The 15595-nt window shown below is 46.1% G+C and overlaps 1 protein-coding gene across 1 annotated transcript; it reads left to right on the top strand.

Moving 5' to 3' along the window:
- The first annotated feature begins 450 nt into the window (after positions 1 to 450).
- On the top strand, positions 451 to 13116 carry NPEPL1 (aminopeptidase like 1). Its single transcript, XM_068207982.1, has 12 exons — positions 451 to 643; positions 1510 to 1695; positions 2841 to 3011; positions 5574 to 5663; positions 6328 to 6409; positions 6587 to 6729; positions 7294 to 7371; positions 9855 to 9955; positions 10565 to 10688; positions 11038 to 11214; positions 11858 to 11968; positions 12691 to 13116. The coding sequence occupies exons 1-12, from the start codon at positions 494 to 496 to the stop codon at positions 12847 to 12849; spliced, it is 1572 nt and encodes a 523-aa protein (XP_068064083.1). The 5' UTR covers positions 451 to 493; the 3' UTR covers positions 12850 to 13116.
- The last annotated feature ends 2479 nt before the right edge of the window (positions 13117 to 15595 follow it).

Here is a 15595-nt window from a genome sequence, read left to right as displayed (position 1 = left end):
TCACTTTTCCCGCGTAGGTGGAAGATTGCACAGACCTTCCCGGCTTTCCTGGCTGCAGATCAATGAGCATCAGCTTCCCCATGGAATGGTCCCAGCACCAAAGCTGTCTGAGCTGCAGGAGCGTTCGGACAGCGCTCCCAGGGACAGGCTGGGATTGTCGGAGTGTCTGTGCAGGGCAGGACTCGGACTCAATAATCTCTGTCCTTCCAAATCAGCATATTCCGATTAACTGCCCGCTGACCAAACATTAATAGGAGGCGCTTGGCCACTACAAAAAGATCAGAATAACCACCTTATTCTATTCCAACCCCGCACGTAAGTGCACGATGGAGAGGCACTTGGAAAGCCCTGTTCGCTCAGCGCCGTGCCCAGAGCCCGGAGCCCGGAGCCTGCCCGGGCCGTGCCCGGCGCCGCCGCGACCCCGGCGCGTCCCCGCCCCGCGGAGCCGGGGCCGGGCCCGGGGCGGGGCGGCGCGGCCGGGCCGGGCAGGAAGATGGCGAACGTGCAGCTGGAGTTCCAGGCCAGCGCGGGCGAGGCGGACCCGCAGAGCCGCCCGCTGCTCGTGCTGGGGCAGCTGCACAACCTGCACCGCCTGCCCTGGGCGCAGCTGCGGGGGAAGCTGCAGCCGCGGGTCACCGAGGAGGTGAGGCCGCGCCGCGGGTCCGCGCCCCCTCAGAGCCCGGCGGCGCCCGCGGGGCTCCCGCGCCGCGTGTCCGCCCGGCCCGGCGGCCGCCCCGGCCCGCGGGGGCTGCGCGGCCCCGGCCCCGGCCCTGCGCCCGGCCCTGAGCGCCGCTGCGCCCCGGGGACCCCCGGGCCGGGCCGGGCCGAGCCTGTTGCTGCGGCGGGGCCGCCCGGGCAGCCGCTCCCGCCGCCCTTGTGCCCACCCCGGCGGGGAGAAGGCGCTTTGCCCTCTGTGAGGGGACAGGGGACGGCCGCAGTGAGCGCCGAGAGCCCCCTCCCCGCCCGCAGCCACTGCGGTGGGAGCTGCGGACCTGTTTGTTTAGTGGTGGTGATGGCTTGTGGTTGAATGATAAACGTTTTGCATTGCGGCTTTTAGGTCGCTAGATGTTTGGCAGGGGTTTTTATACAGGGCTCCCCAGTGTCTTAAGGCAATATTTACCCTTCTTGGTTTTATTTGTTTTTAATTAAATGGCTATGTGAAACAATAATTCGGAGCTAGTAAATCATTCCTCGTACTTATCACTAGGAAAACTGTCTCAAGTTAAGAAAGCTCTGAACCAGCCTGTGCACTAAACAGTGTGGTTTTAGATTGTAATTCATATGGCTTAAAGGAGATGCTTGTAATGGAAAGTACGTTTATATTTTCTGGTTAATGAACAGGTTTGTCAAATTTCCTGTTTCTTTTCACTCCAGAGGTTGTTGTGCACAATTTCTTTGTTTCCAACACCTAAACCCCTGTCACTAAAAAGTGCCTAAACACAGCAGGAGTGGGGTGGGAAGGAAAGTCTGGCGCAGTCCTTTGTTTTTAAATCCTTCTTTTCTCCCCAGATCTGGCAGTCTGCTCTGAGCACGCTGAATCCCAACCCCACGGACAGCTGTCCCCTGTACCTGAACTATGCCACGGTGGCCGCGCTGCCGTCCAGGGTCAGCCGGCACAACAGCCCGTCCGCCGCGCAGTTCGTCACCCGCCTGGTCAGGAACTGCCTGCCAGGGGGGGTCAACAGATGCATTGTTGTAAGTGGCTCTTGAAACGCTGCTGGGAATGAAATGCCTAGCGAGTGTTTTCTCGACTTTTCCGGGTTGTAGCTGTCTCCAAGGAGACTGGAGGTGGACAAGTTTGACTGATATAATTACACTGACATGAGTGGTTTTGCACTGGCATGTAGGCAAGACCTGACTGTAATGGCTTGTGCATGCTCAAGCACATTAGAAGGAGGAAATTAAGGCTGGATTCGTGTGGAACATCTTCAAGCAGGAATGCCCATGCAAAATGAACTATTAGTGGCTTTTTCCAGACTAGGATTTGGGATGTCAGCACATGCTTCAGGAGATTGATGTAGCTTGAGTGGAGGGTGTTATGTCTGTATCACAGAAGCCACGAGAGGTGCCTTACTTGTGTTGTTCAGTGAGTTTTAAAAGTCTTGATGCAAATAATGTTCCAGTGTGAGTCCTTTGCAGCACTAGCTCTTGGACCTCTTTGGTCATCTTCTTTATGAGCCTGATGAATTTATTTTTTTCTGTGGGTTCTCCAGTTAATATCAGATTTGTGGGTTGTTGGAGAAGACTCATACAGTCAGTGTCAGTGAAAAAATTTAATAGTACTCTTCACTTGGAAAACTTATTTGCAAGAGTAATAACTCTACTTAATTTTTTGCCTTTGAAAATGTTTAACTAGAACTGCTTTCCATTGGTAGTTTCTGTAATGGACTTCAGAAAAATAATCTACCTGCTACCAAACTTCTGGGTTAATACTAGCCACATTCTCATACAATTTCTGCCTTCACATTCTCATATAATTTCTGTCTTTGTGATGTTTGCTTTGAGCACATGTTGGTGATTCCTGTGCCTTTTTTGGTCCTGATCTGTAGGCTAACCTGTGTTAATTGCACTGGTATAATTACAACCGTCCAGCTCCCTTATAAGGATGAACTAATTGCAGCAGTGTAATTCATTTACAGGAAATGAACTGGACCAGTTCACTGGGGTGCTGTCACACTGCCTCTCTGTGCAGATGAATGAGCTTGTCTTGGGCAATGTTATTTCCCACCCAGCTCCTTTTTTCCCCTCCTCCCCAGTAATACCCCAGGTAACAGATCTTTTAAGTGCAGCCTTCCACAGGGGTGTTGTGTGACGTGTTTTGGTGCTGGCTGCTGTTCCAGATGGTGTGTGAGCGCTCCGAAGTCTTCGCCTCCGCCTGTGCCCTGGCCAGGGCCTTCCCCCTGTTCACACATCGCTCCAGCGCCTCCAGACGCACAGAGAAGAAAACTGTGACAGTGGAATTCTTCCTGGTTGGCCAAAACAACGGACCAATGGAAGTGGCAACACTTAAAGTAAGATTTTGGGGGTTTTCTGTCATCTTTTCCTTCAGTTTGTTGCACACACAAATGCATGTGTCTCAAGATGCCTCTGGAATAGTTGTTGTATAATTATCTTAGCTCAGGGTTCCTCGGAGTTGATCAGCTCACAGCATCTGTGAGTAGAAATGCCAAACGTATTATTGCAGCAGATGCTGAGAATGTTATTCAGAATTTAGATTTCAGGGGTGGAAAACACCAAACAAACAGCACAAAGAAAATGTCTCCTCTCTCATGTGTATCACAGATGCAAACTCTGGTTTTAGCCTTTAATATTACACTGCTTTTGGTCTGTGGGCTTCTCACTTTTTTCTACCCAGGCAAAAGCTGTGTGTGACTGTGCAGGTGAATATCACAGTGAAGTCACTAAAAGTCGCTTAACAGGGATCACATACAGCCTCTGCTATTTCTGTCTGATGTACCTCTTTGGCTGAGTTCTTCTGGCAGAGCTGTGGCCAGAAACAAGACCCTAAGAAACAAAACAGCTTGGAGATGAGCTGTACATGACGGTGAAATACATCCAAGTCATCTTTCAATGGCAGAAAATCAAACACTGTTTCCCTTGTTTGACTGTTGCAGAGAGGAAACTCCACATCAGATAACTGTTGGCATGCCAGGTCATTCCTCTTCAAGATCCATCAATTTAAAAGCTGTCCCAAGATTTGCAGTTAATCTGTTCGGGAACTCCCTGTTCAGTGCTCCAGGTCCTGTGCTTTAGTACAGATGGATACTTCCTTAACTGATCAGTGAGGTTTCAGAAATCCCTTAAAAGTTTTGGCAATGGATTTGACAAAAGATACAGTGTTGCTGCATTTGAAATTCACAGAATTACAGCTTTAGGGTTTTGGGTTTTTTTCAGTGTCTTTTCCTCTGTGCTTGGTCCTTACTCCATGAACCGATTTGGCCCCAGAAAATGGTGCCAGCCCAGTTTTCAGCAAAGTGGCAAAGACAGGCATGCTGGGAATACAACTCTTGATCACTCCATTTTTCCATGCCCCAAATCAGCAAAAGCATAGCTGGTGTCAAAAATAGTTCCTTCAGATAGGTAGATTCCAAACCACTTGGGTTATTTTTAACTTAAAAACAAAGCTGCAATTATTTCTAGCTCCCATTTTCCCCCTTGATGTCAGTGCCAAAAATATTACTGGCTTCCTCTTAGCTGAGTCTGCACCCCTTAAATTCAACCGGCACCAGACAGCTAATGCAGAGCATGGAAGAGGCATGTGGTAGGACATTTTTATCTAAACCTCTCCCTTGACATGTTGTATTTTACACCTACTGCATTGTACAGGGTATTTTATGGTGAGGACTAGCAGGGATTGTCAGAGCTTTACAAGGCACTTACTAAAGGCTGCCATTACCCAGGTTCTCTGGAGCACTCTGGAAACACAAACACAGGCACAGCTTATTTCTGGAAGTTGTGCTGCTCCTCTGGGGCTTGGCCTTGGGGTTACAGCACCTCCTTTTACCTGCGTGGTCCTAACAGGGAATCACTCCAGACAGAGCTTGGCTCCTGAGGAGGTCCTTACCCCTTTAGGGACAGTAAAGCAATCAGAAGTAATTGCAGGGAATTGGGCACCTTTCCAAAGCAAGCCAAGGTTTAGGAGTGTGATGGGATACAAATGTATGGAGTCCTTAGGCTGGTCTGGCCAAGCCAAACTTCAGATACCTCAGCATGAGTGAGTGAGTGTGCAACACCTCCGATTCCTGTGAAACCCATCTTGACTCACCCTTGTGCTGTGTGTGGTCCTCAGTGTAGTGTGGCTACTGGAAAGCTTGCACAAAGTTTCCTTCCCCCAGGTCTTACAGCTTCGAGTTGTTAGTTCATGGGAGTTAAAAGTTGAAGCTTGGTGTCTGGTGTCTTCATGGTCCTTCTTTTGCCAGGAGGATCCTTCTGTAAGGAAACAGCCTTGGCTGCTTGACCATTTGGATTCTGTCCACTCTTGCTTAGATAAGTTTTTGCTCAGTCCAGGTGAGGGTCAGTCCATTTTGCCGCAGAAAGCAGAGAATAGTGCATGTTTACACAAAGATGAAATATTACAGTTTCCCCATGGGCCTGCCATATAGAATATCTCACAGCAGTAATCTTTATTTCCCTCAGCCACTCTGCCTGCCCTGTACAAACTCTGCAGTTTCCCATGTTGCAGATCACACAATCTCTGCAGGTTTCCAACCCCAGCAGCCCATAAACTCATTGTGACTTCCTGAACTAGCTGCCTCTTATCTTTCTTTCCTCCACCTCACATTGCCTTCTTGATGTCCCTTTGGTAATGGAGAAACATACTAATTTTACAACACCAGTTTGCTCAGTAAAAGAATACAATTGCTTAGAAATTAAAGCACATAGAAAAATAAGCTGGAGACATACAAAAACTAATGGTTAGCTTGGCTGACGTTGTTTAACTGTGCCTGTGGTTGTGGCAGTTAAGCATTAACGTGCTCCAGAGGAACCACACATCTGGTGTTGGCTGCAGAGGGATAGATGCAAAGCTGTGCCAAAGGCCAGCCCCTTTCAGGTGTCCTCCCTTGTGTTTGCAGTGCCTGGCCAGTGCCACCGAAGGGGTTCGGCTGGCCGCGCGCATCGTGGACACCCCGTGCAACGAGATGAACACTGACAACTTCCTGGAGGTTGGTGATGCACCTGATGAGTGACAATTGCTAATTGGAAATCTAGACTGCAGCAATCAAGCCCAAGTGTTGCTGTCTCTCAGTGCAAGCTGTGTGTCAGCAGTGGGAAGAAAATCCAACCAGAGGTGCTCAAGCTCTTCCTGTGGCCTTTCATGTTTCATAGAACTGTGCAGGGTTGGAAGGAGGCAGAGTTTACAGCTTGGAGTAGGGCACTGGGAAGCTGAAAAAATGAGCTCTTCATTTGGTCATGGCACTGGATTCTTGTCTTAAACCTGATGGTGACCAGAGTTACTGAAATCGTGGGACAGCTGACATATTTCCAAATGAGCTTTATCATAAAGATCTGGAAAGCTGTTGAAAATGAAATCATTCCTGTCCTGTTACATCATGATCCAATGGAGCGAACAGTTGTCCTTTACCTCTGAAGATTTCTTTTACTGGCAGAGTCTAAAGGTCAAATTTATATTTCATGCCATAGTAAGTCACGGATGTGTCAGTGGAATTAGGCCATTGGAAAAGCAGCACCACTCCCAAAATTGTGAAAGTTTGTATGTGTATACATGCAAAATAACAAAAACCCTTTAACTGGGTACCCACTTGTGTGGAAAAGCACGAATGTGTCCTGATGATTGACTGACAGTGTCCTTTTTTCTCAATTATTAAGGAAATCAAAAAAGTTGGCAAGGATCTTGGGATTACTCCTACCATTATCCGAGATGAGGAGCTGAAAGAGAGAGGCTTTGGAGGTACATCTTGTTGAGTATTACACTTTTTTATTAGCAGATGACTGGAATGTTTTGCCGTTGTGATGTTTCATTTGCACGTTTTTTAAACTGTTTTATTGTCCATAGTATTCCAAGAAAATACCCACGGGGGCTCCCTGCAGTCTTTCTTCCCCACAGGTTTAATTCTCTGTTTTCCAGGTATCTATGGAGTTGGAAAGGCAGCTCTGCATCCTCCAGCCCTGGCAGTTCTCAGCCACACTCCAGATGGTGCCACACAGACCATTGCCTGGGTGGGCAAAGGTATTGTGTATGACACTGGAGGACTCAGCATCAAGGGAAAGGTACAGAAACACTTGTTCTGCTGCTGCCTTTGCTTACACTCTTGTTTTCTGATGGAAGCAGTTCAGATAATGTCTGTAGGAAACAAAAGTACCTTTTTCTTGAGTTAAGTGCTTGCTCTGTTGTCATCCATATGGACACAAACTATCGGGGGAGAAGACCAAATGGGATTCAAGGACCATTGCAGAGCAATTCAGTAGCAACATGATATTTTGCCCTTTAAATATTGCCTGCTGAAAGGCAAAAAGTAGGAACAAAGATGTTTAATTTCTGGTTTCAAAGATAGAAGCAAAACCCATTGGGTTTGGTCTCAGTGTGAAACTTATAAACAACCTTTTTCTTTTTACTTTCCTAACAGTTCAGCAACCCAGCTTTAGTATTTTTTAGTTCCAAGACCAGATCCACCAATAAGCAGAGGCACATATTCTTTGTTTGTCTTGTTGACAGCTGAGTACTGTCAAAACCAGAGTCTCAGAAGCATCAGAAACACTGGTTCTAGCAGGCATTACTGTGAAATTCTCTTTCAAAGACAAAAAAAAAAAAAATCTGTGGTTCTGTTTAAACAGACTACTATGCCTGGAATGAAGCGAGACTGTGGTGGAGCAGCTGCTATTTTGGGTGCCTTCAAAGCCACTGTAAAGCAAGTAAGTAAAATGTGTTAATTGATATCATGTATCCCAGCACTGCCAAGGAGCTTGGATATATTCCCAGAGACAGAGGCCTGTCTAATCCTGAAGTTCTGACCTGCCTCTGCTCTTAGTGAGCTTGAGCCACTCTGCTCTTTCTGCTATTCCAGGAAAATATTTCACATCTTTACTAGGATCTTGAGAATTGTGAGAAATTCCTTGAGTGCTGATTTTTTTAAAAGGTCTTCCTTGAATTTCAGAGTTTGTTCTGTGGACTGAGTGGTTTCTAGTTCCTTGAATCAGGTCTATACTTGAGTTATCCAGTGCTGATTTTGTTTAAGCTGTGGGATTTGGGGCAGCTGTTGTCACCTTAGCAAAGAAGGGGATGAGTGACTCTGGGATATGAAGTCTTTCTATATGCCAAATCTTGTGCCAGGTCTAATATTAACCTGGTGGGTAAATAGCAGCTCTAGTGTCATCAGGAGCTGCTTGTTGGTTTGCATCTGTGGTCAGAAAGTAGTGGGGGAGCTGAGAAGAAGCCAGGTATTGAAATATGAAGAATTACAAATATTCCTATTTCACTTTAACAATGCAAACTGGGGAAAAGAGGCTGCTGCCAATAAAACTCTGCCCTCTCCACAAATCCAGTGACTGGGTCTTGCTGACAGAGCAGCTATTGCCTCCAAGGAGTATCCAAAGTTCAAAAAATATTTACTGCTGCAGATTAATGCATAGATCTGATGGATGCTTTGTCCAGGGGCTGAGCAGTGCCAAATTCCCATTTCTCAATAGTCTAGCTCCGTGCCTTGGCCCTAACAGCATGTTTGATGTGGAAAGATTGTAAACTTCACAGTTATCTGCTGAGAATTAAAATTGGAAACAGATTTGTGAGCTGCATCTCAGGCAGAGTAACTACCTTGCATAACTAAATCCTTCAGAAAGTTGTCAGAGGTCTGCAAGGGACAAGAGCTGGAATGTAGAGCTTTGGGACACTTTGGGATAGCCATGGATGGGGGACATGTTTTCAGTGGTTCAGTCCTTATTTCCAGAGTAGTTTTGTGTGTGATTGCCTGCACTGAGAGAAGTTCCATTCACAGTCACAGTAGATGTGAGTACAAGTGATCTCTCAGTTCATACACAATTACTGCAACAGTGAGTAAACTGCCAGTGATGTGTTTGGACAAACTGAGCCTGGAGAAATCTTTATATGTAAAAACAAAGGAATGAACTCACTGCTGAATTTTACAGTCTCGTGTGAGAAGACCTGTAAATGACATCCCTGAAGAAAATGTGTGCAGAGAGGCAGTGGAAAGAATTTGTTGTTACTGTTTCAAGTCTTTTTTTTTAAATGCTTTCAAGAAGAAAAGAAAGGGGGAAGAGATTTCACTGAGCTATGCTTTGTCACAGAGACTGAAGTGGGAAATGTGTGTTGGATAGAAAGCTCAGTGGGAAGAGGGGCAGAGGTTATTTTCCATCTTCATAAATATCTGCCTGCATGCTGTTCAACAGTTACACAACATGGTTTTAAAAGGCTTTGGATGGCAAAATTAAACAAGTGATTTTTCCTAGAAAGGTGGATTTTCTCCATTGTGAGCTTTCCAACACAAGGGAGAAGAGAAAAACATTGACTTAGATTTTTGATTTCTTTATTGTTAACATGATCCTGCATGTTAGCATAGTGAATCCTGCTTTTGAAGAGCTGCAGGCAGAATGAGCTTCAGGAAAAGGCAACTGATACTGGAAATAGATTTTCACTTTTTGACAGTAGATTAACAACATGTCTGTCTTGGAGGAGAAAAATGCAGTGCAGTGCAGTGAGACTCTGTGAATGGCTGGATCATGGAGGGAAGGGCCCATCTCCAGCAATGCTGTTTGCCCACCAGCTGGGCTAGAAACTGGGATTACTTTCTGGCTTCTAAATGCTGCCTGTAATTTTGAAAGGTTTTGATTGATGCCTTTGCCCTTTAGACTTCAGAACATGAGCTGATTCAGCAAGCCCAGATTTCAGGCACAGTTATCAAGAGATTAAGAGCCAGGTTTTCCCCCAGAATTTGATGATATTAAGGTTAACTAGTTAAGGAGGAACAGTGTTTTCCTTTGTTAAACACTGCTGACTCCCTGTCTGTTCCTAGAATCCCTCCACACAATACAATTGCTGTGTAAATAACAGAATCATCATCCATTTTAAAATACCATCCATAACCACAGAAGCACTTGACTTTATACCAAAACATGAGATAAACCAGAAGAGAGAAGGCTAAGGAAAAGGAAAAAAAAAACCACCAGAGCAAAACAGGTTAAAAATGCTCTGTGCCTCCCAGCAAGAATGGCACATTTTAAAAAACCCAAATAACGCCCACCCACCTGTCCAAAAACCCCACCAGATTTCCTTTGAAAATTGTAGCATTGCTGTCAAGGAGTCTCAATCCCTCACTGATTTCAGTCCCAATAAATCAGCTTGACGTGAATCAAAAGCCATTTCTCCCCTCTGGTTGTTACAGGGGTTTAAGGACAATCTTCATGCTGTTTTTTGTCTGGCTGAGAATGCAGTGGGACCACGTGCAACGAGACCTGATGACATACATGTTCTTTACTCTGGAAAGTAAGATTGTATCTATCCCTTTCCCATAAACAGAACAAACATCATTTTTCTGTTAATCTGAGTCATGCAGATTGTGAAGCTGTCCCTAAATCAGCTTCCCTAAATATTGATAATTGCATTTCAGACATCCATAGTAGTGAGTTTTAAGTGTGCTTAGATTTTCCTGCAGGGTATGTAAATGTACATCAAAATACATGGGTATCATGAGCTGCATTTCCCTTAAAGCACTCAGAATTTTGGTGGTTTTTGTAGTAGAACCAGTTTTCTGTGTCCATCTGCAGCTGCATTGTGTGGCAAAGCAGCAAAGACAGGCCACCAATGGATCAGAGTCTCTTTCAAGAGCAGATGTTACTTCTTTGGCAGTAATTTGTATCCCAGCATCACACAGGCTCAACAAGTAGAGCCTGCCCCAAGGGCAGCGCTGTCATTTCCCTTTTCCGTGTGTGCTCTGTCTGGATGCTTGGAGCTGGGGAATAGCAGTCCTATAGACTTGCAGAGTCAAATAAGAGAAGCACATGAGGTTCTCTCTGAAGTATTTTGGTCCAGGCAGGTGAGTCCTGACTTCTAGGCTGAAGCAGTCCAGTCTGACATGCCCTCTGTTCCTCCCAGAACTGTGGAAATCAATAACACTGATGCAGAAGGTCGCCTGATCCTGGCTGATGGAGTCGCTTACGCCTGCAAAGACCTTGGAGCTGATATCATTCTGGATATGGCCACTCTTACTGGAGCTCAGGTGCAACACTTTACATTTATAACTCAGCTTCTTTTCTGTTCTTTATGCAACTTTTTTGCTTTTGCATACTTAAATTAAATGTGGTGTTCTGATGACATCAGCAGCTGATACAAGCAGGCCAGTACTCTAGGTTTGCAGTTCAATTTATAATTACCAGAACTGATCTGTTAATAGTGATCAGGATTTTTTTGTCCATGAAATGGCTTCCATTTCATGTACCACAGAGTGGTACAAGGGTACCAATTTAAGACCATTATTTTCTAGCACCTGTTCCTGTTTTATACAAGGTTATATTGATGAGCAGTGGTAGAAGGTGACTTCTTCCTGATTTTGTCCTTTACCTCACCAGGGAATTGCTACAGGAAAATACCATGCTGCTGTCCTTACTAATAATGAAGAGTGGGAAAAGGCTTGTGTTAAAGCTGGCAGGAATTGTGGAGACCTGGTCCATCCTCTGGTGTACTGCCCTGAGCTCCACTTCAGTGAATTTACCTCTGCTGTGGCTGATATGAAGAACTCTGTAGCAGTAAGATTTCTCCTTTCTTTTAAATTTTTCTATTACATAAATGTATGTGTTTTCTAGACAATGAGCTGGCCTGCTGAAAGCTCTTCATGGGGGCACCTTTTAGAAATGGCCCATATTGTCCTGGTCTTCAGGGTCTTTCACCTGGGGCTCTGCCCGTTGTCTTCAGTGTCAGTTTTAAACAGGGTGACCTGCTGCAAAGGTATCTGTGGGCTGCTTGCCTTTTAAACATGGCCCTAAATGAATGCTGAATTCCTGGATGGAGATCTTTTAGGAAATCAAGATGGGCATTCCTCAGCTCATACATCACCAGCAGAGAAAGTAGCTGGGAGTGCAGAAACCAGGAAACTGAGGACAGAGGCCTTGGAATTGCTGCAGCTGCTTTTGCTGCATTTGAGAGTTCCAGTGTGCAGTGAGGTTCCAGAACACTGCAGAAAGGAGTGTGGGCAGAAGAGGAATTGAGCAGGGCCACACTGCTGCTAGGGACTGAGTCAAGGATTTGCAGTAAAGTTGGTTTGTAAGCCTCTTCTAGGGCCATTCCTTAAGCTTTGAACGAGATTTGTGGATCTGTCTTTCCTCTAGGCAGAATGAGCCACTTATATTTTCTCTGCTTATGAGACCAACTCTGTTCTTATTGCTCCCACAGGACCGAGACAACACCCCCAGCTCCTGTGCTGGGCTCTTCATTGCCTCCCACATCGGCTTCGACTGGCCGGGGGTGTGGGTGCACGTCGACATCGCTGCTCCCGTGCACGCCGTGAGTGTCCCTCCCCTCCCCGGCACACAGCTGGGGAAGCACACCTGCTGCTGCCTGCTGGAGCTCTGGGTTGGGTCCATCCAGTTCAGAGGGACAGAAATAGGTGGAGAAGGGTCCTTTAGAAAAGCAGTGACTCGTCTCTGTTGAGAGTTTCTTGGTTTCTTCTCTGTTCATATTTTTCATTTTGATTTTAAAATATTCTAGCAGCCACTTCAGTCAGTGACATCTTTATCATTGTGAGCATTGACAACTTGCCTGGTCTCTGTTCATGGCAATAATCCCAGCCTTCCATTTTCAATCATGTTGTTTTAAGATGATTGACCAGAATTGATCATTCTTCCAGAAATATGTTCCCTTTGGAACTTGTGTATATTCTTTTTTTTTTTCCCTAAAAACCAAGCCAATTCCCTCCACTTGCTTTTTTTTTTTTTTTTTTTTTAATCCAGTTTATTCAGCTCATATTCCAAATCCATGCTCAGGCTGGGTGGGAGATCCCCTGCCCTGAACAATGCTGGCCTCTCTCCACCCACAAGTCAGTGGGAGCTCTGTTCTCATGTGTTAAATCCAGCTGGGACAGATTCCAGTGGTGGTGAGGATACAGCAGCACAGAGCAGGGGTTGGCTGTGGCTGCTGACCACCACAGCTCTCGTTGGATCAGCAGCCAAATTAAAACTAATCCAGATCCTCCAAGTGTGAACTGTGTGGTTTTGGTTTTGTTCTAGGGTGAGCGAGCTACTGGCTATGGCGTGGCTTTGTTGCTGTCCCTGTTTGGAGGGGCCTCTGAAGACCCTTTGCTAAACCTGGTGTCCCCCCTGGGCTGCAATGGGGACTCTCCCCCTGAAGAGATGGAGAGGGACTCCAAGAGACGGCGCCTGGTTTGACACAGCCCCAGCCCTGAGTTACCTCACTTTGCACTGATCTGTTCTCAAGCAATGAAATGTCACATGGCAGAAATTTCCTTTTTTTTTTTTTATTATCATGATAAGATTTATTACTTGTTTCTGATAAAAACAGCCTGATGTATTGTTTAGTTTGTTTTTTTTTTAAATTATTGGTGCACACAGTTGCTGAACAATATCAGTGGTGCAGAGTCCAGGCTCAACTAACTGTATCAGGAAGAGGCCATGTCCTCCTCTGAGCTCCTCACAGAACCTAACTAAGTGCATTAATGCATGAGAAGCTCTCTCTAGTCTGAAGAAGCAACTGCAGCTATTGCTTACAAAGCCTTCTGAATTACTTATTATATGTGAGGTTTTATCAGACATTTCTGCAGGCCTCATCTCAGAACACAGGACAAGGGAAAAAACTCCGTAGACTTGGCTTATTCAGAGACAGTTTAGCTTAGCAGCAAAGGAGATGTAATGAGAAAAGGCCTATAGGTGCTGTTTCTGCATGTTTTAATGTTCTTCTGACCAGTAAAATCAGCAAGAAGGGTTCAGAACATATCTCTATGTAATTGTTTCACATACAGATTACAGAATGTATTCATGTTAAATGAGAAAAACAATAGAGGGACTGTGATTGAGTAAAATCAGTTTACAAAGCAGAGTGGCTTCTTGCCACTTAATAAATTTATAATTATTAAAGAAGCTTACATATCCCATGTGGTGTTTTGTGGTGTTATTTACATTTCTGAGAACACTGAGTGCTCCAAAACTTTATGTACAACATCATTACCCTGCTCACATTCCTTTTCCCAGCACTCAGACAGAGCTGAGAGAGGAGCAGCTTGCAGCAAGTGCTTTGGGGCGGTCCTGCAGAACTTTCTGATTCACTTCATTTGATTCAGCAGCAGTCAGGGTGCTCAGTGTGAGTTTCTGTACGAGCCACAGGGAGCTTCCAGGCACTGGTTTGGCTGGGACACCCAGAGGAAGTGACTGGTCCCAGTTGATGTCATGGCAGTGACAGGGCTGGGAACAGAGAGACCAAGTCCCTGTCCTGGGGCTCCAGCATCAGCCTTTGGAAGCATTTCCTGGCTCCAGCAGCATCAGTGGTGAGAAATCCCCCCCAGCACGCCCTTGGCTGCTCTGCAGGTCAAGTCAAGCTGAGCTGTCCCTTTCCCTGTTGAGGGGATCTCTGGAGAACTGATGTTGGGTTTAGCTGGCGTTTCCAGCACTGAGGGACACCAAGAGTCTTCTTGATTAAAGACTTCTTGGAAAGCTTAATGCAGAAGGGAGAAGGAAGGTGTTTCATTCTGATTGTGTGGCTCTATTTGATAGACAAAATGTAACTTTAAAGAAAAAAAAAAAAAAAAAACGCAACCCCAGAACCCTTCTGTGGGGCAGAGCAGCAATTATTTATGGGAATCACTTCCAGGCACCAGAGCTTTGACCTCTGGCTTTAGGTCTGCACTTGAAGTGTGTTCTGGCACCACTTAAGGAACTTTAAACACCAACACTCCCACGCAGGGCAGGGAACACCTGCAGGGCTTTGCAAACCCTGGCCCCTGACCAGCCCTTCACAGATCACCTTCGTGTCAGCTTGGGGACCCCCAAACTCCATGTTCCCAGATATCCTCCCCCTCCTCAGCTGCCTCCTGAGCAAGCACAGGGTCACAGAGCCAGGGAGGTGCCTCCTGGGTTGTTTTGTAGGTCTTAGAGCTTACATTTCTGCAGCTGGGAGCCCAGCACTTTTAGGAGGATGGCAGCCACGAGCTCATGCACCTCTTCAGGTCCATTTCCTCCTTGGGGCTGTGCTGCTGTTCCCAGGACGGCCCAGTGGAAGCTGATATAGGCAGCAGGTGAGTTAAGAAGTGTCTCTGCCATGGTCCAGACCATCCCTGCTCTTTACCTTGTGACCCCATCGTCCTGTGGGCAGCAGTTTGCTGTGAAATGTGTGGAGACTTGGCAGGACAAGGCTCATCTGCTGGTTTGCTTGTTAAAGTGAAGTTGGTGCTCAGTCAGGGAAAAGCCTGTCTGTGATGTGTTCAGCTTGAAAACCTTACAGCAGCAAAGGCCTTTTCTGGCTTTGTTGTGTTTTGCCTGGAGTAAACGTAGCCAACAGTGTGTTTTATCCCATTTTGGCACTGTGCTGTCTGAACTGGGAACTGGCAAGAGACACGTCACTGGAGTTTTACCTGGTGCTCCAGAAAGATGGATTTGGGCAAAACAGTATTTAGGAATTAACTTCTGCTGGGCAGTCCTGAGCCTGGGAAGGTGCAGTAGGGATTTGGGTTCCCTTTGGGTGTGTTGGACTTTACCTGTAGCCTCTGGTGTGGAGAGATCACCACCCCCTGCTCTCCCTGGGACCTGTGAGAGACGGAGGCACAGAAATCCCATCCTGTTTGTAATGTGGACAAACTTCTGAACAAAGTAGTTTTTTGGAAAATAATCTGTGGGACATCAAGACAAGCACCTGTGTTCCAAGGTTGTTCCAGGTGAGTCAGGGCATGTTTTATTTTCTAGTTACCTGTGCACAAAGCTACTACTGACCACATTTGCTACAGCTGGAAAAGCATCCATACAGGCAAAGGGCCCTTCTGTATTACACTGCACTCACCCTGAAGCTGCACAAAGGCTCACTAGGCAATTAAATCGATTTTTTTCCATTTGCATGTGTAAGGGTTGGAAGTAGTACATCTCTCTCCTCCATCCCCATTGTGGTTTGTGTCTTGGAAATTCTGTTGCC

The sequence above is a fragment of the Anomalospiza imberbis genome, chromosome 17 (assembly GCF_031753505.1).
Source record: "Anomalospiza imberbis isolate Cuckoo-Finch-1a 21T00152 chromosome 17, ASM3175350v1, whole genome shotgun sequence".
In the NCBI taxonomy this organism is placed as follows: Eukaryota; Metazoa; Chordata; class Aves; order Passeriformes; family Viduidae; genus Anomalospiza; species Anomalospiza imberbis.
Note: the sequence above shows the minus strand (reverse complement) of the source record. Positions and strands in the feature narration are given on the sequence as shown.